The sequence below is a fragment of the Sinohyriopsis cumingii genome, unplaced genomic scaffold, assembly GCF_028554795.1.
Source record: "Sinohyriopsis cumingii isolate HCF-2022 unplaced genomic scaffold, ASM2855479v2 utg002074l, whole genome shotgun sequence".
Lineage (NCBI taxonomy): Eukaryota > Metazoa > Mollusca > Bivalvia > Unionida > Unionidae > Sinohyriopsis > Sinohyriopsis cumingii.
The window spans coordinates 3,467-29,515 of NW_028316123.1; the positions used below are offsets into that span (position 1 = coordinate 3,467).

Sequence of the window (26,049 nt, forward strand, 5' to 3'; positions counted from 1 at the left end):
ATTGGTTTGCTGATGGCACATTTTGAGTCAGCCCGGGTGGATATGATCAGCTCTACACGATACATGGCTTTTTCAATGGCGAAGTTTTTCCTGCAGTGTATGCATTACTATCCAAAAAAAACAAACAAGCATATCAACAACTCCTTCAAGAAATTCTCACCTTGCATGCACGTTTAGATCCAGTTACTGTTGTATTTGATTTTGAATTGGCAGCAATTAGAGCTTTTCAGAATATATTTCTGATGGCAACAGTAACTGGATGCATGTTTCATTTCGGTCAGTGCATCTGGAGGAAACTGCAATCAGAAGGTTTTTCAGAACGTTATAGAGATGAACCTGATTTCACGCTTCTTGTCAAGCGTCTTCTTGCTCTAGCATTTATTCCAACAGATAGCGTCATAGAAGTCTTCAAAATTCTGACCGTAGATCCAGCATACCAAGAAATTGAAGTAATATGTGATTACATGGAGGACAAATTCATCGGAAGACCAAGGAGAGGAAGAAGAGGTACACCAAGATTAGCAATTCAGTTGTGGAACCAATATTCTAGATGCATCGATAACCTACCTCGCAGCAACAATGCACTCGAGGGTTGGCACAATGCTTTTAACAACTTTGTTGGTTTTGCTCATCAACCGTGACAAAATTGGCATGAAAACTACAACAGCAGCATAGCACTCAACTTCAGCGTCGTCAAATGGAATTAGGAACAACAACCGGAAAGAAGAAGAAAACATGTTCGCATCAACGATGCACTTCACACCATAGTGGTCGATTACAGTAACGGAGATCCGGTTACATATTTGGGAGATATTGCTAGAGTGTTTAATATAAATGTTATCTGACTGTGACTAGGTTAAAAAGTTTGACCTCATATGATAAATTTTATTTGAGTATGCCTTGGATGTGTGACATTTTTTAGTTAATTTTTTCTGTTTCTAAAATATTGTATAGTAGTCAGAGGTTTTGTACTTGTCTTTTGTCATGTAGCTTTGTAGTTTGCGCTTTATTTTTCTTGAATTGCTTTTTTATTTTAAAATTGTTTGTATAGGTAATTATTATAAATCATCCATGGTCAGTTCGCAATAGCAGCCTTTTAATGTTATTTAGTAAAAACTTGTCTGTTTTTTTTACATTTCGTATTAATAAAATTGTAGTCGTACCATTTTGTTTGTACCATTTAATCCTAGTACCATTTTGTCCCATACCATTTTATCCGTACCATTTTGTCGGCACCATTTTATCCATACCAATTTGTCCAGTACCATTATGTCCACTTAACATTTTGTCCATACCATTTTGTCCGTACCATTTTGTCCGGCCACCGGTACACATATTGACAAGTGATATAGATGTGATGTGGCACACATATAAGACTATAGGTGTAGATGTGATATGGCATACATAATAGACTAGTATAGATGTGATATTGCACACATATCAGACAAGTGGTGTAGATGTGACATGGAACACATATTAGACTAGTGGTGTAGGTGTGATATGGCACACATATTAGACAAATGGTGCGAATGTGATATTTTACACACTTTAGACTAGTGGTTTAGATGTGATATGGCACACACATTAGAACAGAGGTGTAGATGTGCCTTTTGTTATTTACAGTTTTTTTCTCTCAATGTTTTTCATCTGTCTTTGTGTTCATCAGTCTGTGATCCATACTTTATTTTCTGGGGCAGAACTCCAAAACCATTTAAGATATGTTTGAAATTTGATACAAATTTATTGAAGTGGTGTAAAAGTGAGTGTGATGAACATAAGGTCTTTAGAAGTCAAATTCTTTGCACAAGTGATTGATATTGGATTATGTCATCTTTAGATGACTTGTATTTGATGAAAGCATTTACCTTGGAAGTAAATAACAAGTCAGCATATAAATAGAATGGGATCTTAATTCTTGTAATCTCTTTGATCTTTTTCCACAGATGAATCCTGCAACCCAAGCCTTGTGAGTGGCACCCAAGCGGGTAGTGTCAAATTGTCCTTTGACTATGTGACCATTATCTCGCTTTTGCTGTTCTTGTTTGCAGTTCTGTACTCCAGGTATGATATGCCTTTATGTAAAGGGCACCTACTTATTAAGAACATTAATTATATGAACCTCTTAATTTCACTTACAGATTTAACATGCGTATAAAGAACGCCTTTAATCAAACGAAAAAGTGGACTGTACCTTGATTGTCCTTCATAGACAGCTTTTACTGTATGAGAAAGCATGCAGTTTTCATCTTATTAAATTGCAAAATTTGAGAATTTACATTTTGGGTAGAAGTATTCTTCTTCACATTAGATGGGGTTTTCTAGGGGTGCATGAAAGTGTCCTTTTCTACATTAGTCAGGATTTTTCTTGATGGTTTGAGATGCCTGAAATTGTTGATTTCCCACATTAGACAGGATTCATCTTGATGGTTAGGGATAAATGAAAGTGTGCTGTATGGGCAGATTTGCATTATATTGGGTTGCATGCTATTTTATTAACATCTAGACACTACACTGTTCTGGAAAATTCAGTCATTTCATTACAAGGTTGATGCATGTAGTATTCTTGGCCTTGTGTTTGTACACTTTATTCCCATGTTATTATTTAGGATTTTCTTTACCAACAAATAACCAAGTGCACTGAGCACCTAGGATTAGTATAGGAGAACCTGATATTGCCATTATGATTTTGTGGCATAGACATTTAGAAAAACCTGTGAGATTCATAGATACTTCTTGTAATTTCTGCAACATGACTGTAATCTTCTATAATAGCAAATGTCAAGAGTTCCATTTTTGGTGACCCGACTGTAGGGTATATTGAGTTTGTAATATGATCAGTTGTCCATTCACATTTGCTTTATTTTTAAAAACTGCTTGATCAATTTTGATTATTTGAATAAATCATTCTATCATCAAAGTCTTTCAGCTTTGTGAAAATGTTTGCCAATCTGTTATCCAATATGGCCATCATTACCAAAAACTGAAAAACCATGAAACAACCTTTCGAAAACTGCTAAGAAGAATTTGAATGAATTTTCCAGAAAGCATTGTGGATTAAACATTTGCTGAAATTATTTTGGTAAAATAGAATCAGATAAACCTTAAAATTACTTTTAAGTACCTACTTCCACGACTTTTATGAAATTTGACAAAGCATCTTGTCATGGATGACTTTTTAGATTTGTACAAAAACTACTGATCAGCCATCAATTATGGCCTTTGTTACTAAACATAGACAAACCTCTAAATGGCTTATAGAAATTTATTGCACAAAACGCATCCTGTTAAAAAGACATTTTTAATTTGTATGTAGTCAGAACCAGCAAAGATAATTGCTTATTTTTTAAATAAATAAGAAGAAACTTTGTTTTCTCTTAAACACATTATTGTATAAATCATTGATAAATTTAAGGAATCTACACCCACTTCCCCATCCCACCCCCAAATGATTGCATGCAAATATTGCACAGAGGGTTTGTTTAAATCCTGATGAAACTGTAATCTTTATTATTATTAAATGACTCGTAGTGATAATTTCTAGATTAATGATGAAAATGTTTAACATTTAATGTTATTAAATGACTCGTAGTTATGATTTCTAAATTAATGATGAAAATGTTTAACATTTAATGTTATTAAATGACTCGTAGTGATAATTTATAGAATAATGATGAAAATGTTTAACATTTAATGTTATTAAATGACTCGTAGTGATAATTTCTAGATTAATGATGAAAATGTTTAACATTTAATGTCATTAAATGACTCGTAGTTATGATTTCTAAATTAATGATGAAAATGTTTAACATTTAATGTTATTAAATGACTCGTTATGATTTCTAAATTAATGATGAAAATGTTTAACATTTAATGTTATTAAATGACTCGTAGTGATAATTTCTAGATTAATGATGAAAATGTTTAACATTTAATGTCATTAAATGACTCGTAGTTATGATTTCTAAATTAACTGCCAAAATCAAATGCGTACTAAGTGACATTTTGCAGTTATGCAATGAGACATTTTAATTTGATTATCTAGTCATTGTACAATCAGCACTCAGAATCGTTGTAGTTTTGTAGAACTTGTTTTTTGTGGTGGCACTTTCTCTGCTAGAGCATGGTTAAATGCATTTCTATTTAATGCAGGAAGGTGCCATTGTTATAAGATATGATCACTGCATTTTGTTGGTAATAAAGATAACAGCTGTATGTTTTGTCTTTACTCATTAAAAGTTACACCCATTTGTTGACAGATCAGTTCACAGATAGTGTTATCATACAAAAATGCCCTCACCCCCACATAATTGAAAATCCAACCTTTACTAAATTGCCAGAACAGGAATTTTGCTATATATAAATATATGCATAAATTTGGAGAAATATCTGCAAACCTGATCAATCCTATCAAAAGACATTTCCAGATAAAGCCCTTTCTTCTTCCAAAGAATAGATTTAATGCATTACAGGGGTAATGTCTATCAGTTACATGTAGTTGTTGCAATAATTACATTAATGTTAAAATTAAGTGCTTTCTATTGTTATGTTTTATTTTTTCTCCAGCATTCGCACCTCTGCTAACAGTCAAGTTGGAAAGCTCACCATGTCTGAAAAGACCATATTGCAGACTGAAACAGGTTGGTAATATTTTTTGGTGTGGGGGCATTCAATTTCCTGTCTAGTGATAGCTTAAAATGTATCCTAAAATCATGGAAGTTAGGAAGAAGAATTTTTTCTTGTTAGTTGGTGTTGTCAGTCTGGTAAGAAGTAAATATGTTGACATTTCTTGCAAAAGGTCTTCATTTTTGCAAAAGAACCAGCGTGTATAATGATCTTGTTTTGCTGTTAATTATGTCCTAACTTCCAGAATTAGCAGTATTATGGATCTTTTTATCCATCCTTCTTTATTATCTCTGTCGACCATTTTCAGTAACGTAGATGATATCATCATGTTATTATACATGCATGTCCAGGCATATATGCATACTAATTGGGAACAAATTTGGGTTGGTCTGTTAGTGACCAGAATGGATTTTGAATTTTGATCCATGACAAGGGGCTAAGTTTGGGGGTGGGGCATATTGACATAAGTGTGGTTGAACCCTGTGTGTTTTCAAAGATCAGAAGTTATGCCAGAATATTTTAGATTTTGAATTTTGATCCGTTTCATAAAAGGGGTGAGTTTGGTGTTGCAGCATCAATAAAATATGGTACAATATTTTCTGTTGTTGGATACTTTTTTTCAGAAACCAAAAATTATGTCAAAATAATATTTATATTAATGTCTTGTATATTTGAAACAGTTTTTAAACAAGAATATTTGTTCTGGTCTATTTTATGCTTCTTGGATATATTTTTAGGAAACCTAGCATTTTCAAGTAAAGACTGCATTTGCATGTAATTAAACCGCAGACACTCATTTTTTTGTGAAACAGAGAAAACCATTTATAATAGCCAGTCTGACTCTATGGCTGCATTGACTATTGAAATTCAGGACTTGCATATACAAAGTAGCAGACTCAACTTGGTTTCAAGCATTTAAAATTGCAGTCACCAACAGCACTTTCTCTAACTAGGTCAGAGAACACACCTATATATACACCCACCACTATCAAGTAAGTTTTGAAACTGTATCCAAAATATTGGTCATGAATATTTACTTAATTATATCAGAAAATACTGATACTGCTGATACTTAGCAAGAAATATTTAATGTGATCATGAATTTAACCTGACAACTAAAATCATTTTGTGTCAGTCATCATGAAAGATTAATGCCTTTGTCTTTTCCTTAAGATGGGTAACGTTAACATGGGTGTTGTACCAAGAGACTTGTAATGATGCCTACTTTGTCCCAAATGAAAATGGTGCCATTCTGACATCCAGTATATCCCAGCACTGCAGTTAATTTGAAAAAAAATTTATTGCTGAAGAAAATCATATATGGTTTCAGTACTAAGCAGTTAAAGGAAGAAAATGAATATAGTTGAATATTGTACCTGATTAGATTATATTATGTTCCGATATTTGTCCTGTTATAGTTACTTATAAGCCCAGCGGCTTACATGGCTGACTTTCAGTTCCTTAGTTTCTTATTTTTCCTGTCTTGTCATGGTAAATGACTCCATGGTGTTCCAAGAGCAAATAAAAGAGTTTGCCCAGAGTCAAGTCTCGGGCTTTGCCAATATGGGTATGTGAGAAAGCTGCCAGTAGCTTCCTGTGGGTCAGTGGTTCTTACTGGGGTTTTGTTGGGTTCTTCCTCCATTAGTTGTACTTGCCATCATGTATATCCTATCTTGCACTGAGAAATAGTATTAAATCCCAAATCAACAACAACAACAACAAATAAAATAATTGGGAGTGTTGGAGCAGATAAAAATATTAATAACTAATTATTATTATTATTATTATTATTATTATTGCTATTATTATTATTATTATTATTATTATTAAATACAATGAGAATATACAAAATTAAAAGGAGTCCACCCCAAAAGATGCATTAGATGATGGTCAGATGATTGGATAGAGCTACCGCCAATTAAAATGTACTGAAGAGTTGATAAAGTGTTGAATGGGGGATGGGTTGCCTTATTACTGTTCATGGTCTTATTATTGAGCATGGGCTTATTACTAAGCATGGACTTGTGATTGTTGGAGATCGTATGGACATATTATATTCAGTTTTGTAATTACTACAAGTCTTTTTAAGTTTATTAGTTTTCATCATGACATCTATTTACAGAAGCTGACATATGGTAAGATTATTGATTGTCATGTTTAACCTTAAAGTCTGTAATAAAATTTGTAAAATTTTGCACATGATTTTGGGCAGTTTTGTGTATTATTTTGTAATATGATTGAAAGTGCCTGTAGTGAAGCTGGTTCAGGACAACTGATGTCAACAATGATTCAATTTTAATAGAATGGAAACTTATGTGTGTATGTGATCAGACTTTTTAACGTAGCTTTAACAATTTTTCAGTCATATGGCTACGATATCTGCAGTGTGGCAGTTTATAGTGATGTCTAGCACTGGGGCATCATGCCACATACATGTAGCATGATATCTCACCCAGTCACATTATCCTGACACCAGGCCAACCAGTCCTAACACTAACCTCTTAATGCTGAGCGCCTTGTGAGGCAGCTGTTGGTACCATTTTTAGATCTTATCACATTTTCACATTTTGTCAGACAAAGTAATTCTTCAAACCATGCCTAAAACCTAGATAATGTGAAATAAATTAATATTAAGTGTTCTTTTCTTTTGATTTGTATTGTGATAGATTGCAGAACATAAGGTCAGTGTTTTAATTGCTTAAATATCATATGTTTTGTGTTGGTTGATAACGTCTAGAGATTCGGACACCATTGGATGAATAAACATATATTCAAGAAATATTATAAAAGTTCCAAGAACTTTTCGTCTCAGATAGTGTTTAAAAATGACGAATAATGTATTTAATTACTGCACCACGTCGATTATTGAACTGAAAGTTTTGGGGGAAATTCTCCCCTCCATTTGAAATAAAAGGGAGAAGTTTATGACTATAGGAAAGACTTAAGGGAAAATAATGGTTGAGCTTGAAGTGTATTTAGTTTATTTATCTGTAAAGTTTTGTAGAAATTTGGCCAGGTCCTGTAATCTTGCACCCCAGAGTAGATCCTTACTGTTACAAAGAACAATTTAATAATATTTCATAATGCAAAATAAATTACTATGAGACAAAGAAATTAAAAACATTGAACAAGTTCCCTTGATCACACATATGGACAAGTTTTAACCTTAGATCATTACTGTTACAAAGAATAATTTAATAATATTTCATAATGCAAAATAAATTACTATGAGACAAAGAAATTAAAAACATTGAACAAGTTCCCTTGATCACACGTATGGACAAGTTTTAACCTTAGATCATTACTGTTACAAAGAATAATATAATAATATTTCATGATGCAAAATCAATTACTATGTACAGATGTAGGCATGTTTGTAGACTTGGTGTGACAGCAGGAATGTCAGGATGTGTAAAACTGTTATTTGATGAGTGATGTAAGTTTATATTGTTTTATGATGGGACCTTTTTAGTGAAGTTGACAATAGTTGTCCCAAAAAATGTCACTGGCACTTTTTCAAACAGATTATAGTCACTGATAATTAAAAATGTTAGTGCTCAAAAACATGTGAAAACCTTTTGGGACATTGTTTAGTAGACTGTCTAAAGTTCTTTTGCAATCTTTACTGTCTTTTTTATTTAATTTGAGATTATTGTTGTGTGTATATTTTTCTTTGTAAGCTTTTCAAACGTTTTCTTTTAGTGAGTTTTGGAGTAATAGATTTTTACTGTGTGATTATGAATAGAAAGTAGCTCTTTTAGAATTAACATCCTTGTAGATTGGTGCTTTTTGATTATATCACTAACTAGCTGTGTGTGTGTGTGTGTGTGTGATTACTAAGATTTAAAGTGGCAAAAACTAAATATTAGAGGAGTTTTAAAAAAAATATGATAATTTAAGGTATCAGCTTCATATTGATATTGTCCTGCTGTATAGTCCATATTATTCATCTGTCAGTACATTCTCTGTCAAATGACCGCTCCTAGTGTAGGAATAATATATTTCTTGCTACATTATGTAGAAGATTATGTTAATTTTTCTAGTCAATATATTTATAGTTTACACACTACTTTGTAATTAATCTACACAAGCCTTCACAAAGCATGGTATGGACGAGTTCTAGTGAAATGAAAACATATTCTTTCTTTTGATTCCTGGGGACATTACTTATCTCAACTAATGGACTATACCAGCTAAACACTTGTCCAAATCTGTGTACTTTTGCTATGGGGATACATAGTACTGAAACACTTGTCCAAGTCTGTATAGTTATGCTATGCGCAGACATAGGACTTGAACACTTGTCCAAATCTATGTACTTTAATATGCTACGAGCATACATAGAACAGAATACATAGGACTTAAACACTTGTCGAAGTCTGTGTACTTATGCTATGGGCATACATAGGAATTGAAGGGTAAATGTAGTAAAAATAAACAACTGCTATGCTCTTACACAATAATATTTGTATCAGTTTAGTGGTATAGAATCTAGCTTTTTCATGATGTTATAGGAAAGGTCTTGCAAGGTTCAGTATTAAAAATTGACACCTGATAGATAAGTATTTGTTTTCAAATGGAATTTTGATGTTATCAAAATATATACAGCTTCCCCTTACTATAAGGACCTTCATTATAACACCATTCCTATATAAGATGGATATGATCTTGGATATAATTTCACTATGTATGTATGTATGTATGTAGGCATGTATGTATGTAAGTATGTATGTATGTATGTTATCTGCCCATGCCAACCTTGATCAGCTGAATCAGAATTTCCTTGCAAATAACGTGTTAAAATATATATTGCACTGGTAAATCCTGTTCTGTACAGTTCGTTACAATGAATGTGGAATATATAATGGCAGATCTGGTAAATGATTCCATCAGTCAGAATTTATAACCTGAGTGTGCATGGCCTTTGTGCAGGGGTGGCAAAATCTTACCTTACTGGTACCATAAACCTGCTATTTTCCAATGTCAAACTGTTTATAAATTTATTATTGCTTGTGTATCCATTTTCTTAAAACCATGTGTCTTTTCAGCTATAGTATTTTGTGAGTGTAATAATCCTGATGACTCTTATAATTAAATTTATATGCTGTTGTATAAATCAGGTGTAACGGCAAATGACAAAGACCCTGATCTGCCATTGCATAATATGCAAGCAGATCAGGGTTCTACTGATTATTCCTATTAATTGCCGGCACTTCGATGTGACAAAAGAGATGGATCCAAATAGTTTTTAGTTGGATCCATCTTATTTGCAAGTAGATACCATAACATTCCCAAAAATACAGGTTTGCAGTATGATGTCTTCCTAATCAGAAATCAGTCATGTTTGTAAAATTTCAGTTCAAAACCTAGGACATCCTAATCAGAAATTAGTCATGTTTTTTTTTAATCACTTCAAAAGCCAGAAATGTGCAAGAAAAATTGAACATTAGTATTCTCTTTTTTATTAAGAAACTGCAGGGATCATGTAAAACAGATTTATGTACAAATTTTGTATTATGCCAGACTGCTCACCTAAGTGATATATCATGATCATGTGCAGCTTTTCATGTCCCCTGAAAATGGATTTCTGAGGTGGGTAGGTACATTGCAGTCAACTTGTCCACCATCTATCATGCTTGTGTTTGCTGTTTATCTCTGCTGGATTATATGAGATATCCTCATAATTTGGTATGCATGTGAAGAATTAATCTAATGATTTGCATGCAAAAGAGTTGATTTTGTACTTTTTCTTTTTTATCTTTTAAGTTAACTCCCCTTTTTTAGGATATAGTATGCTGTTAATATCTACCAAACTATTTGACATATCTTGATGATGCTTGATATGGATATAACATCATAATTATATGGGGTGTTTCATACAAAAGTGGTATTTGTATGATCCACATTATCTCCTACTTTTACAAATATAAAACATGATGGTGCCATTTATCTGACATACAAAACTTTATACATAAGTATTACTACCTTCAGTATACTATTTATTTGAAGATAAAATTTGGAGTATCTTTTAAATTAATTGAAGAAATGAGTGAATGACTGATTATCATAGATCTCGTTATTACTGTTTCTCTCTTCCAACAGATATATCTCTACTTGTATATGCGTAGACACATTTCTCCATACCATTCATAATCAAGACTTGAACTAATTAACCAAGATTTTCAAGGGCTGTACTATATATGCATCCTTATCAGTTGATCCAACTGCAAATCGCACAAAGCCAGATCTGAGTCCATGAAGTTTGTTAGGAGTAATCAGTAGGAAAAACATTGTAGACCCTGATCTAAAAAATAATGCAAAATGCACAAAACAAATAGTATTACATGATTTGAACACATTATATTTGGCTTGTACCAACCTGGAAATAAAATAAAATGGAATAAATAAGAGTGGTATTCAATAATTTAATTAAATTCATAACTACATTCATAATATAATAATGAAATCTTGACTATATCTGCATTATAATAATGAAATCCATGACTATATCTGTATTATTATAATGAAATCCATGACTACATCTGTATTTTAATAATGAAATCCATGAATACATCTATATTATAATAATGAAATCCATTACTATATCCATATTAAAACAATGAATCATCACTACATCAGTATTATAACAATGAAATCCTTGACTACACATGTATTATAACAATGAAATCCTTGACTACACATGTATTATAAGAATAAAATCCATGATTACACTTGTATTATAAAGGACTGCAGTATGTATATTGAGGGGCTTCATAGTGAGTGAACACTATACTTGATTTCCTTACAGACATAAAATCATGCATCATTTTTTTAGAGTTTGATTTAATTTGCCTGAAAAAAGACAGCTAAGCTTATACTTGACAGTTACCTTTAATTGAGTGGGCTCCGAGTGGCCGAGTGGTCTAAAGCGCTCTCCATTATGGATCACTGCCATCTCACCTCTGCGTGGGTTTGAGTCTCAGATTCGGCCATTGTGGGTATGTGAGAAAGCTTGCCTGTAGCTCCTTGTGGGTCGGTGGTTCTTTCAGGGTTTTCCCAGGTTCTTCCTCCACCATTAATACTGGCTGCCCTGTATAGCCTATCCTGTGCTGAAAAATGGCGTTAAACCCCACACCAACAACAACAACTTTAATTGACTTACCATACATGTGTGTAAGCTGTTTTTTGGAGACTTAATGATTCATCAGTAAAATTGTGTTGCCTTGCTCATCATACATGTATAACTTATTTTGAGAGACACATTTCAGTAAGGAATTCATGTCTAAAATTTTGATGAATCAATTAATTCTTGACTTTTTTCACCATTGCACAAGGGGTCATTTGTAGACAAATGCACATAGTTTCTGCTTCAAGTTCAGTTTGTTGCAGCAAGGAATTTTAAACACTGCACATGATTCCGTTCAACATTTACTTAATAAATTTTAATCTCTTTATTTAGATTTGAATATTTCTCTTTATTTTCTTTTTTACGCTTTTATCCAGCTTTTTTGTTGATCAGAAGTGACTGAATTTTCAATGCACCCCATTAACTTCTGGCTTTAAGGTGAAGAACAGAAGTGATGCAGTTCTATGGTGTAACTGTATATATAGTGCAGATAATGTATTTGTACTAATCTAGAAGTATTAGTGAATTGATCACATTTTTGTTTTGGAAAAACTATTTTTCTATCATAACATATCACCGTATTTAAAATGCATGTTTTGGACAGGTATGCAGTAGTTTATTACACAAGATGTTGTCAGATAGACATACATTTTTTAAAGTTAAATAATTCTGTAACAATGAACACCATTGCAATTATATTTTTTTGAAGAATTGTTATTAGTCTAGATACAGTTTGAGGAAAAAATTAATAACAGTCTATGACACATTTTACAGGGGTTAGTCTAGATATAATTTGAGAAAACAAATTACAATTGGTGATACATTTGACAGGGGTTACATTAGATACAATTTGAGGAAAAACTTCAATCAGTGGCACATTAAACGGGTTAGTCTAGATATGTGTGTGTGTGTGTGTGTGAGAGAGAGAGAGAGAGAGAGAGAAAGAGAGATATTTCATCCACCCACTCATGTTTAATTTCTGTACAAGAGTTAGAGGTCTTCATTATCTGCCATTCCAAACTTTCTTTTTGGATTGCTTGCATACAGAGAAATGTTACTTGTGGATTCAAAGGTCTAATGGCAGGGTGGCTGACAAGAAGAAGGACCAGCTGTACTTGGCATACAGAGGGATATTGTTTGCGGACTCTTTTCCAATGGCAGTGTAACTATGACTGAAAGAAGGCCATTGATTTTGGATTCAAAAGGTCCATGGCACTGTGACTATGACTGAATGAAGGTCTGATGGCAGTGCACTTGACTGAAAGAAGGCTGTTGGTTTTTAACTCAAAAGTCTAATGGGAGTGTGACTGTGTCGTAAAGAAAGTCCAATGGCATTGTGTCTCTGACTGAAAGAAGGCTATTGGTTTTGGACTCAAAGATCTAATGGCAGTATGACTGTGACTGAAAGAAGATCCAATAGCATTGTGACTACAAAAGAAGGTCCAATGGCATTGTGTCGGACTGAAAGAAGTTTATTGATTTTGGACTCAAAAGATCTAATGGCAGTGTGAATGTGACTGAAAGAAGATCCAATGGCTCTGTGACTGACTGAAAGAAGGTCCAGTGGCATTACAACTGACTGAAAGAAGGTCCAATGGCATTGTGACTGACTGAAAGAGGGCTGTTGGTTTTGGACTCGAAAGGTCTAATGGCAGTGTGACTGTGACTGACAGAGGGCTATTGGTTTTGGACTCAAAAGGTCTAATGGTAGTGTGACTCTGACTGAAAGAGGACTATTGGTTTTGGACTCAAAAGGTCTAATGGTAGTGTGACTCTGACTGACAGAGGGTTATTGGTTTTGGACTCAGAAGGTCTAATGGTAATGGTAGTGTGACTTGGACTGAAAGAGGACTGTTGGTTTTGGACTCAAAAGGTCTAATGGTAGTGTGACTGACTGACAGAGGGCTATTGGTTTTGGAGTCTAAAGGTCTAGTGGTAGTGTGACTGTGACTCACAGAGGGCTATTGGTTTTGGACTAAAAAGGTCTTTTGGCAGTGTGACTGTGACTGAAAGAGAGTTATTGGTTTTGGACTTGAAAAGTCTAATGGCAGTGTGACTGTGACTGAAAGAAGGTCCAGTGGGATTTGTGCTGTGACTGAAAGAAGGAAAATTGTTTCCTCACAGAATTAGTTGTACTTCACAGACCTGGACCAAAGTCTTGGGATGTTTTGCATTAGGGGTAAGGGAAAAGCCTCATGATTTCTGGTTCAGTAGTCAAAGGTCAATGTCACAGTCAAGGTGATAGTCAAGGTAAGTTAAATAAAAAAAGAAAAAGTTTTGCACAGTATATTTCAGGACTGCATACAGTACCTTGGGAAAGTGTTTAAACTAAATTGTTGAGAACCATTGGTGCCAGATATGTCTTATTGGTTTCTTTTTAGAAGACTATTCAACATGGGGTGGGTGTAAAATGTGTGATTCACAATACTTTTATCACGAGAGGTACATATATGACATTTTCTCTCTTATCTGTATTAATCTGCAATGTGACCTCAGTAGATTTTCAGGTCACTACAGCAGTTTTGCCTTGTTGTCTTTTTGGATATTGACTTTTGTGGCAAAATAATGTTTGGAACAATACAACAACATCCACTTGAGGTAAACAAATGAAAATTTTCCTGCATTTTTGTTAGTATCTATTGATCAGATTTTGAGCCATTGGAGCAAATGTTAAAAATGTACTGCATTTTATTATTTTTTCTCAAGGGCTTTGACATTTTTGGTTTTCAGTTTTTATAAGCACAAATCTGGGTTGGTTTTTAAGCTGAAAAGGACAAGTATGCATGTGTTATAGCCCTGTGTGTGTTATCTAGTCACATTGCTATTTTTCAACTTTTTAACAAATATTCTGGGCCAACTTCTATCAAACTCAGAAGAAGTGTTCCTTATGGCGTGTTCTACAAAAAAAATTGGGATGGCTCAGTTAGGAATAATGTGATCTCCATAGAAACCAAAAGGTAAGACAGATCTTTTACTTATTTATCCAGAGAGGTTCAGTTTCACTGAAACTTGAAACAAAATTTTGTTAGCACATTCTCTATCAAAATTATGTCTGGTGTACCTAACATAGCAACTTTGTGGCTTCCTTAGCGACCAGCAGGGAAACCTATTTTCAACTTTGTCACCAGAATGGTAGAGCAAATATTTTGCTCAAACTTGGCACAAGTTTTGCATAGGACATGCTCTATTCGAAATTTGTCTGGGAAACCTCCCTTAGTAACAGTGTGTCAACCATTACAAGTGCCAGTATGACAGAATTACAACAGTTGTCATGGAATGCAGGAGATGTGTTTTTGGCTTTAAAAAATCTAAATCAATTTTGTGGTGTAGAGTCAACATGTAGTTGAAAACATGTATAATAAAGTCAAACTTGTAAGAACATCAATCCATTGTTTCAACATCCGTATGGCTCAGTATGTAACAGCCAGTTCAAGGTCATTGTTTCCTCGATTTCCTCAGTATTCTCCACCTCAGTCACCACATTATGCCATCATCAGATCTGTTGAGTGTGTTATAAAGCTACCCATCCTGAGGTTTGTATCATTTATTGATGCATGAATCCATATAACAACATTCTGTTCTCAACTTGATGAGTAACAGATTGATTGATTTTATGTCTGGACAGAATATTATGTAGAGGAAAAGAATGTTGTCACAGTATCATTTCTTTTATGACAGTATTGAACATTGTAAGTTAGACAACAATTGTTGCATCATAATTCTATACAGGCAGTTTCCTTGCCTGATGGTATTTAATCTATAGATAAATACTTATTGGGTAACAGGCATGTAGTAATCTGAACAAATGAAGGAAGAGAGTGAGATTACTTTTTTAAAACTCATTTACTTGTTTCAGTCAGACTTTAACCTTGTTTTTGTAGGATCTTCTGAGTTCAAGGATGAGGAGAAGGGTGGACAGACTGTGTGGGATAATGAAGAAGATGAGGTGGCCTACAGTTACTCTTTCTTCCACTTCATGCTGGGACTGGCCTCTCTCTATGTCATGATGACCATCACCAACTGGTTTAGGTGAGTATTAATACCTTGGGCTTCATTAGTCCCATTTATGTTAATTGTGTTTTTGGTTGGATTAGCATCTCTGTAATAGGATCACCAGCACAATCTGGTTTATGTAAGCCCAGATCCCTAGGGGTTCAAATCAAGCAATTTTAAGCTGATACAAAAATTCTGAAATTTGCAAAACTCAGACTGAAATGTGCAAGTTACTGGAAAGCCACACGTTTGAAATACTTTATAGTTTTATTTTTTGCCTCCCAGATATTTCATCATAAACTATTAAAAAAAAGTATACTTCTGAGTATCATGATTACTTTCCTCCTTTTCCTGAAAATAAAACAGGCACTTACTAGAAAACAATACTTTTTAAACATTCTTTGAAATATCAGCTCATTTTTGTTATTTTGTCACACAAGTAAGTTTATAGAAAAACTTGCATTTCATTCTCATTACGTTTATGCTAAGTAAATCATGATCAGTGACTGTGAACTCAGTATATAATTCAGAACAAATGGGGTTACAAATGTTTTTATAACTGTGTCCCCTCCTTTTTTTTTTTGGAATAGACACTTCTCACTGTAGTAAATGACTTTGTTTATCTTGAACATGTTGAGGCATACAGAAATTCAGTGATGAGTAGAGTGATTATACTTTTTTTTATTTCCTTATGCAGTAAGAACAGTATGGTTATTCTTGCAGTATTTTACAAATATTGTGAATACCAGTAGATTCAAATATTGTGAATACCAGTAGATTCAAATATTGTGAATGCCAGTAACTTCAAATGATGTGAATTCCAGCAAAAATTAAAACATTGAGAATATCAATCAATTAAAATATTTTGAATAATAGTAAATTCAGATATTGAGGATACCAGTAAATTCAAATTTTGTGAATGCCAGTCAACTCAGATATTGTGAATACCAATAAATTCAAATATTGTGAATACCAGTCATTTCAAATATTGTGAATTCCACTCAACTCAAGCACTGTGAATACCATTAAATTCAGATATTGTGAATGCTGGTCAGTTCAAATATTGTGAATACCATTTAATTCAAGTATGGTAAATACCACAGTCAATTCAGATATTGTGAATACCAGTCGATTCAGATAGTGTGAATACTGGTTATTTCAAGCATTGTGAATACCATTCAGTTCACATCTTGTGAATACCATTCAATTCAAGGGGCCCTGAGTGGCTGAGTGGTCTAAAGCACTCTCCATCACGGATCACTGCCATCTCACCTCTGTCTGCGTGGGTTCGAGTCTCGGGCTAGGCCAATGTGGATATGTGAGAAAGCTTGCCAGTAGCTTCTCATGGGTCGGTGGTTCTTTCCAGGGTTATCCTGGGTTCTTCCTCCACCATTAATACTGGTCGCCATGTATAGCCTATCTTGTGCTGAAAAATGGTGTTAAACCTTATAACAACAGTAACAACAACAACAACAGTTTAATTCAGATATTGTGAATACAGTCAGTTCAAATATTGTGAATACTGGTAAATTCAGGGGGCACTCTACAGATATTATGAACTTCTGAGAAAGTGGCATGTGTAAGGTGAAGTTGTTTACATTTGCAACATGCAGAATGGAGAGAATGTTGGTACACCTATATGTTACTTTCATATACTTGGACTAAAATTTCATTGGATATTGTACTTGTACTTGTGGAAATTGCAAGTGATCTAAGCACACAGCTAACTAAAATGACTGCTCCCTCTGTTTAAAAATCCAGCCTGAAATAGTCTACCATCTTTAGCAGTTATTAAAACAGGGAAAATGAATTTTGCCAGACTAGACAATACCAGCTTCCAAAAGTGCAATGAATGAATTACCAGATATATAAAATGAAGGAAAAAAAGGTTATTGGCTCTCTTTTTTTTACAATTTACTCTGAAGTCTTGGAAGTGAAAAAGACCAAGTGGAACTAGTCATTTTTGAGAGGTGCACATTTGAACCAAGGCCAAGCTGTATACTTTATAACTCATATTACCCCCATCAATCATTCACTAAAATAAAGGGAATTAAAGGTTCTTTGAACAATACCTAAGATATTCAAGGTCCTTTTTAAATAGCCAGTACAACCAGTGAGGAAACCTGGGGAAATTCTTTTTCTTTAAATTTCTGACCCTATGCAAAATATGAAACTGGTGAGTGCCACCTCAAGCATTGTGAATACCATTCAGTTCAAATATTGTGAATACCAGTCAATTAAAAATATTATGAATACCAGTCAATTAAAATATTGTGAATACCTGTCAGTTCAAGTATTGTGAATACCAGTCAATTCAAATATTTTGAATACCAGTCAATTCAAATATTGCGAATACCAGTCAATTCAAATATTGTGAATACCGGTCAATTCAAATATTGTGAATACCAGTCAAGTCAAGCATTAGTGATACCATTTAGTTCAAATATTGTGAATTCAGATTTTTAGTAAGCAAGATAATTAAATCTGTAAAGTACTTAGCTCATGTAAAAATTTGATAATCATGGTTGTCCTGGACGAGCATGTTATTTATTGTTCATTAATGCAATTGCTTAATGTGTTACCTATTTAACTGATTAATTTGTGTATTAGGTTTTGTACTGATATATTCACAAAAACTTAAAATAGTGACCCAAAACCTTGTGAACAAAAGCAGAAGTATGAAAAGTAAGACTTACTTTAGCTGACCTGGTTGATAAATTAAAAATAATCAGTTGACGCTTTTCTGTTGTAGACAACTCAGTGAAATTACAGTATTCTCACATTGTCCCATTAGTTTGTACCCCCCTATAAAGTTTAAAAATGAAGAGCATCAAAGATTTAAAAAATAAAAATGTTACAAGCTTAGACATTTCATTCATTGATTTATAATTTCTAACTTGCTTGTCGCCAAGAGGTCTCTAACACTGTCAAATTATTGGTGTTTCAATGCAAATACAAGATTCCAATCTAAAAAGAACAGACAGTTTACGGTCCATTTCTGGTTTCTAGAACAGTATAGTTCTGTCAAAACTGTCTTGTCTGCATGCAGTGTCTACTTATGATATTTGTAACACAAATTGAACCAGTAAATTGGAGGAATTCTTGTATTCGTGTGTTTATAGAGAAGTAAATCCAGAGTTGATGGAATTATTGAGATTTTTAAAGACGGTAGACTACATCACATCTGTTGCATGAAAACAGATTTGCCCAATCAAATATGGTATTGCTAAAGAAACTCCCGTTTGATTAAAAATGCCAACAAGGTGACATATTTTTGGCCCCCCCCCCAAGCTGACAGTCAGGTTAGAAATTATAAATCATTGACTGAAAAGACTAAGTTTCAAAAAAGAATTATAGTAGTAATCACAATATTTTAATTTTTGCTCATATTCTATTTTAATTTACAGGTGTTCACAATATTTTAATTTACTGATGTTGACAATATTTTAATTTACTGATGTTCACAGTATTTTAATTTATTGGTGTTCACAATATTTTTTTTTACTGGTATTGAATGTATTTGAATTTATAAATTCACAACATTTGAATTTACAGGTTTTCACAATATTTTTTACTTTTGTTTTACTCATTCCATACTTTTTTTCAGCCCAAACTCTGATTTCAGTACACTGAATGCAAACATGGCAGCTGTGTGGGTCAAAATGGCATCTAGCTGGCTTTGCATTTTGCTGTATGTGTGGACACTGGTTGCGCCTATTTTCCTGCCCAATCGTGAATTCAGTTAAATATGGACAGCATAAATTGGGTCATTTGTACAGTCTGTGTAAGAGATTGTACATCAATCCAGTACTGTGCAATCGTGAATTCAGTTCAATATAGACAGCATAAATTGGGTCGTTTGCACAGCCTGTGTAATCGATCATACATCAATCCAGTCCTGTACAATCATGAATTCAGTGAAATATAGACAGCATAAACTAGGCCATTTGTATAGTCTGTGTAATGGATGTTATATCAGTCCTGTTTCAAGTTATATTCAGAAACCATCTGATCTGGATTATATGAAATTATTTTTAAAAAGCGGTGTTATAAACCTAATCTTAAATTGCTCCTTTGTATTATGGTTCCCTTTTTTAAAAACCACTCAGTATAACATCATTTTCATTATAATGCAAATATGGACATGGATTCCATTGTTTTTTAAACTTAGTTTTCCCATTTACTCCATTTAGTTGATTTTAGTTCTTTAGAACTGAGGAAGGAGAACAAAGTCTGCAACAGGTAAATGACTTGACAGCAGTTCAAGATACCAATTGTCTCACCTGTCAAAAAGCATACCTGAGGATAGTACCTGGAAGGAAGTCATGTTTTTAACTAATGTGGACAGGATTCATTCAGTTCAAATTAGGCACCTAGTTGGTTAAATTTCCATTCTTCTTTCTCTTTTCTCATTCAGTGCATGCGTCATTTTCACTTTGGGATTTTGTAACAAAAGCTGGTGTAATTGTTGAATGTACCAGTTATTAGTTGTGTATAGATGTTTTCATCAGTCCAGAAAATGTGAAACAAACTGGGTACAATCCAGAAATTTGGAAAAGTTGACACTAAAATTGGTCATCTTATGGTTGTTTGCACTGTATGAGACCACTAATTACTTTACAGCCAAAAACCATTCTACTAGTGGGAGAGTAGGAGTACTGATTGTTTTGAAATGCACCCATTGGGTTTTAAATAGATTTAATTTTATTCCATGATTCATTTCATAAACTTGAATCTATGTACTTTAGTTGAGAAAAAAAATTTACTTTTATTTTGATAACCTGTATTTAATTTCCTACTGACCCACAGCATATGGACTCGATGGATGTGAGGCTATAGTTTTACTGTGTTTAGCAGCACAAGATGAAAGAATATGCTATGAAACACCTGTTTTTCAAGGCTGAAAAAGAGTTGCCTAAATCTGATGAATGGAAGCATATGTGGTTTGTATGCGAATATAATGAAGAAGTTACTTTTTTATATTAACATTTAATCCTATGGGAAATGAAATAGTAGTCTCACCCCTGACTGGTTTTGTTTGTTTGTCTTTTAGTCATTTTGTACTATGTACAATCAATGATCACTGATTTAGTTTAATTGACTTGTATTCATTGGTACCATGTACAATCACTGATCACTGATTTAGTTTAATTGACTTGTATTCATTTGTACCATGTACAATCACTGATCACTGATTTAGTTTAATTGACTTGTATTCATTGGTACCATGTACAATCACTGATCACTGATTTAGTTTAATTGACTTGTATTCATTTGTACCATGTACAATCCCTGATCACTGATTTAGTTTAATTGACTTGTATTCATTTGTACCATGTACAATCACTGATCACTGATTTAGTTTGCTTGTATTTAATATTGTTAAAAATCATTTTAATCTGGTCTGCACTGACAGATATACGTACACTTTATTTTTCCTGCCAGTGATGACAGTGTTGTTAACATCAAGATCATCAACAGTAGTTTGATTTTGTGTTCTAAATCAAAAGGTCATAGTTCACAACCTAGTTTGCAGATTAGACAAGTAATTTGTAGAAAACATGAGAATCATTACAGTAGTATTTTGGCTTTTAGGTTTTTGTATCATGAGATATTTTATTCCAGTTGTCTGCCCTTTTGGTTAGAAATGTTTGTACTTTGTTTTCATGCCACTGTAAGATATACATTTAACTTTTATAAGTGTACCCTGTGCAGCATACCAGTATTTGCTTTCTGCTTAAATATCCATGCTGTAAACATTCCGGAAACCAGGACTTGTGAGCAGGTTAATTGTACACTGTGGAAATGTAAATATGATTTATGTTAAATACCATCTACAGTATTATCAGAGATAATGTTTTTATTATTTTGTTGAGCTTGACGTCATTTGTAAGCATCCTTTAGGACTCACGGTACTAATTATACAGACGAACTGTGAACCAGTCTAGAAATAGGTGAAGAAATAATAGAGTATTTACGGGTTTGGTGGTCCATAATTGTTAATAATGAAATTTAAAATTTTAGTAAAAATATCTTTTGAGAGCTTATCCTATATGTAATTTTAAAAAAATATAGACACATTTCTACTGATGCAATTTTAGCATTCTTACAGGCTTGACTGAGGAGTACTCACTAATGAAAGTAGCACCTGATTCATTTGGTGCAGAATCAATAACGTGTTTCATGCACATGTATGTAAACAAACTGTTGTGTCTCATATAGTGTTCTCCACACATAAGCTTGCACCAAGGTTAGATGTGCATGGAGAATTATAGGTCTCATCATCAGCACCCAGAAATGTTAAGTTATTGAATTTTGAATATGATGGTGTTTCCATATGTTTACTATTGGAGTTGAATTAATACTGTGTGTCCTTTACACTAATATGTGTACCTGCTTCTTTCTAACTTCATTGTATTTAGTGTGATCTGCTCTATCTACCCATCCTGAGGTTTGTTTGTAGCACTAATTCCTTATAAACTCCTGTGTATAAATTCACCAAAATTGTGTTATAAAATTGAGAAAAAAAAAAAGAAGCAAATCTTATAAACATATGTACATATTGTTTATAACCATGCATTGATCATACGTAGTATTTTGAGAAGAAAGATTAGCATTTGTACACATTCCTTAGTAAGTTACAATAATCCAATGGATGCAGATAAATCAAAGAATTTTTTTACAGTTACTTACCTAATTGTATTGAGTCATTATGCATATAGAGCTAAACATCACCAGAATATTATATACATTTAGTCCATCATGGGTATCACCATTTCCATTTGGTTAATGGATATGTTGTCATCTAGGCATTATATCAGATTTGTTTTGTACATTCTTTCAATGTGTTTCTGAACAATCTAATCTCGGTCCAAAACATTATGTGTACAAGAATGAACAGTGAATTCCATAAGCTTTATATTGGACTATTTTTATAATCAAAAAATATTAAGTATTATCATTAAAATTGAAGAGTTAATTTTTATTCTTGTAAAGAAACATTTTGTAAACAAATGAAGATTATATTGTATGCACAACCCATGTATATAAGGTGGCACTCAACAGTTTTATATCTTGCATAGGGTTAGAGTTTTAAAGAAAAAGAATTTCCCAGGTTTTCTCACTGGTTTTACTGGCTAGTTAAAACTTTAACTTTTTATATCTTGGTTATTGTTCAAAGAACTTTTAATTCTCTTTGCTTTGGTGTATGATTGATGGGTCTACTATGGGTTATAGAGTATATGGCTTGGCATTACTTAAGATGCACCTCTCAGAAAGCTGCTAGCTCTGCTTGGTTATCTTCACTTCCTGTACTGCAAAGGTAAATTGTAAAAGAAAAGCAGATAACTATTTTTACATTTAATAATATTTGGTAATTCATTCATTGCACTTTCAGAAGCTGATATTTTTGAGTCTGGCAAAATTTGTTTTCTCTTTTTTAATAACAGCTGAAAACTGTGTACTTTAGACTAAGTCAGGCTGATTTTTATTAAAACAGTGGATCAGTCATTTTGTTTAGCTGTGTGCATAGATCATGAACCGTTTCCACAAGTAGTATATCCAAAGAAATTTATGTCCCAGTACATGACAGTAACATAGAGGTACATGTATATCAACATTCTGTCCACTGTGCGTATTCCAAATGTAAACAATTTCACCTTACACCTGTCAGTCTCAGAAATGCGTAATATCTATAGAGCATCCTCTAGATAACCATCCCGTGGAACAGAGAAAGGATTGGGAAAACAACTGGGAAATGCAGAGCACAAATGGAAATCATGGGTAAAAGAAAACTTTTGGTCCCATATGTAGTGCAGTATCATTCTGAATTCATTTGTATCTTTTTCGGTGAGCAAATCTTTATATTACAAAGATTCATTTAGATTCTTATGCTGCTTTCTGGGATATTTGGTCTTTTAAATGGTGAAATAATATCCTAAATCTCTTTTATTCCTGGACCATATCAGACATTGTAACTGCGTAATATCATAACTTTTCAATGTTAATCCTTATCAATTCATCTGTGATGTAACATATTTATAGAAGGTATAGTTTCTTCTCTGTTGGGTAACAAATGATGTAATATCATTAGCCGAGAAAGATAATATTATTAATGGTAAAATTCATGCATATTAGTTAAGGTAGATATTTATGTTTTTAATGAAAGAAGTTTTTCGGATAATATTGTTGCTGGTTATGTATCGGAATTTGTTTGATGTTATTATGCATTGTATTTGGAGGAACATACTTGAAACATTTTCAATCATGTGTTTTTATTATCTTGATGTATTTTATCTGCTGTATTCTATATCTAAATTCTTGGTTTATGAGTAGAAAAATAGCAAAATGCTAGATATTCACAGACCTACAAAATTAAAAAACGCAATGTTGTCGTGACATAAATTTATATATCCTTAATAATTTTGCATCCGTTGAAGGATGCAGAAAATAGATTAATGCAAATTATATCGATTAATGTACTTTCTAGGTAAATACTGGTTATGAGACATTATTATTATTTGATAATCTGACAAGTTGATTTTGCAATTTAAGTTGTAGTCCATTGTTTCTCCATATACATATGAATTAGAGTCACAAAGGAAAGTCATTGTTAATGATTTTATTTTTTTGTCTCGAAAATAACAAAATATTGTTTCATGAATTTTTGTGTTATCTTGTGAACATTATATGCTCTTTTGAAAAAGTAAATAAAAGTCTCTTTACTATTTTTTCATCTTGTTGATATATTTAGTTAAGTTGGGAAGCCCTAAACAGGCGATTTACAATCCATATGTCTTTAATTCAAGTTGACTACCTGGTATTTGACACTAAATCATTTTAAACATAATTTGCATAAGAACTAGGGACAAATTTGATCAGCCAGAGAAAATTCATGCTTCACTTAGTATTGAAGTTGCTTTTGTGATAACCATTTGCAAGAGGAGTACGATTTATGGCCCTGTTCACTGAGGTGTATGGGAGGAAATAAAACCAAAGTGAGCCATAAAATTTGCTCTAGTTCAGCTTTCAATATGGTGTTTTAACTCTACTTGTTATAGACCAGGAGGGCTTATGGGATGCCTCTCATTAATCATTAGGTGTCCATCCATCCATTAGCACAAGCTTCTTATCACTATAAAACACATCCATTGCATCCTCCAGCAGGGCCTAAATGAAAATGGACCATGGTGACTATCTTGGAAATCTTGTTATTGTTACTCTTCATGAACAGAATGTGATATTGAATTAGGGTTTTCACCTGAAAACTTATGATGTTTAGTTGGTCTTAAATAGAAATGGTGCCAGTCTAACATCCAGTATGGCCACCTTGGCAGCCATTTTGAAATTTTGCCATCACTACTCATAAGATGTTTTATGATGTCTAGTTGGTCCCCAATTAAATCGGTGCTGATCTAATACCACAGCAGAAAGTTGTATTAACATAGGATTTTCCCCAGAGAACATCTTGTGTCTAGTTGGTCTGAAATGAAAATGCTGCTGCTCACAAATCTAATATGGCTGCCACATCGCCATCTTGGAAATTTTGTTATTGGTACTCTTACAAAATGGATGGGGTTTTCACTAAAAGATGTCCATGATTTCGAGTTGGACCTAAATGAAAGTTGTGTCAGTGTGATATCCATTATCTCTACAGAAGCTATCTGTAATATTAGCATTAACTTAAAACAGCATCTGTCACATGTCAGAATACAGCCAAAACTTGTTAGTATTAAATTAAAACAGCGTGTGTCTCGTGTCAGACTGCAACAATGTCATGTTAGTATTAAAACAATGCTTTTCTGGTGTCAGACTACAGCAATGTAATGTCCTGCAGTCTGACACGAGACACACTTTCTTTTAATTTAATACTAACATTACATTCCTGCAGTCTGACATGAGACACACGCTCTTTTAATTTAATACTAACATTACATTGCTGTAATCTGACACGAGACACACGCTGTTTTAAGTTAATACTAATGTTACAGATAGCTTCTGTATAGATAATGGACATAAGACACTGTAAACGCACAGTTTTAATACTAATATTACATGCATGTAGTCTGACAACAGAAATGCACTGCTTTAATACTAACATTATCTTGAAAATATTTTATCACTACCAGTCCTGAATGAAAATACTGACATTCGGTTTTCACGAGAAGACTTCTTATAGTATATAGTTGGTCCTAGATGAAAATGGTGCTGCTTGTACATACAATATATTTGCCCCAGAAGCCATCTTAAAAATCTTATTATTGTTATTTCTTTTGAATGGATTGTCAAATACATTTTCACATCAAGAC

General features: G+C 33.2%; 1 protein-coding gene across 1 annotated transcript; it reads left to right on the forward strand.

Annotated features, from left to right (window-relative positions):
- Positions 1 to 242: 242 nt before the first annotated feature.
- On the forward strand, positions 243 to 24,470 carry LOC149771182 (serine incorporator 3-like). The gene is made up of 5 exons (XM_089948766.1): positions 243 to 507; positions 1,944 to 2,061; positions 4,564 to 4,637; positions 15,631 to 15,778; positions 19,350 to 24,470. The coding sequence occupies exons 1-5, from the start codon at positions 243 to 245 to the stop codon at positions 19,486 to 19,488; spliced, it is 744 nt and encodes a 247-aa protein (XP_089804892.1). The 3' UTR covers positions 19,489 to 24,470.
- The last annotated feature ends 1,579 nt before the right edge of the window (positions 24,471 to 26,049 follow it).

What these genes read in the sequence shown, in the direction of transcription:
- LOC149771182 (XM_089948766.1), top strand. Translation starts at nt 243, where the DNA reads ATGGCAACAGTAACTGGATGCATGTTTCATTTCGGTCAGTGCATCTGG. An exon ending in ACCAAGGAGAGGAAGAAGAG is followed by an intron (nt 508 to 1,943) that starts GTACACCAAGAT and finishes CTTTTTCCACAG; the next exon opens with ATGAATCCTGCAACCCAAGC. An exon ending in ACCATCACCAACTGGTTTAG is followed by an intron (nt 15,779 to 19,349) that starts GTGAGTATTAAT and finishes ACTTTTTTTCAG; the next exon opens with CCCAAACTCTGATTTCAGTA.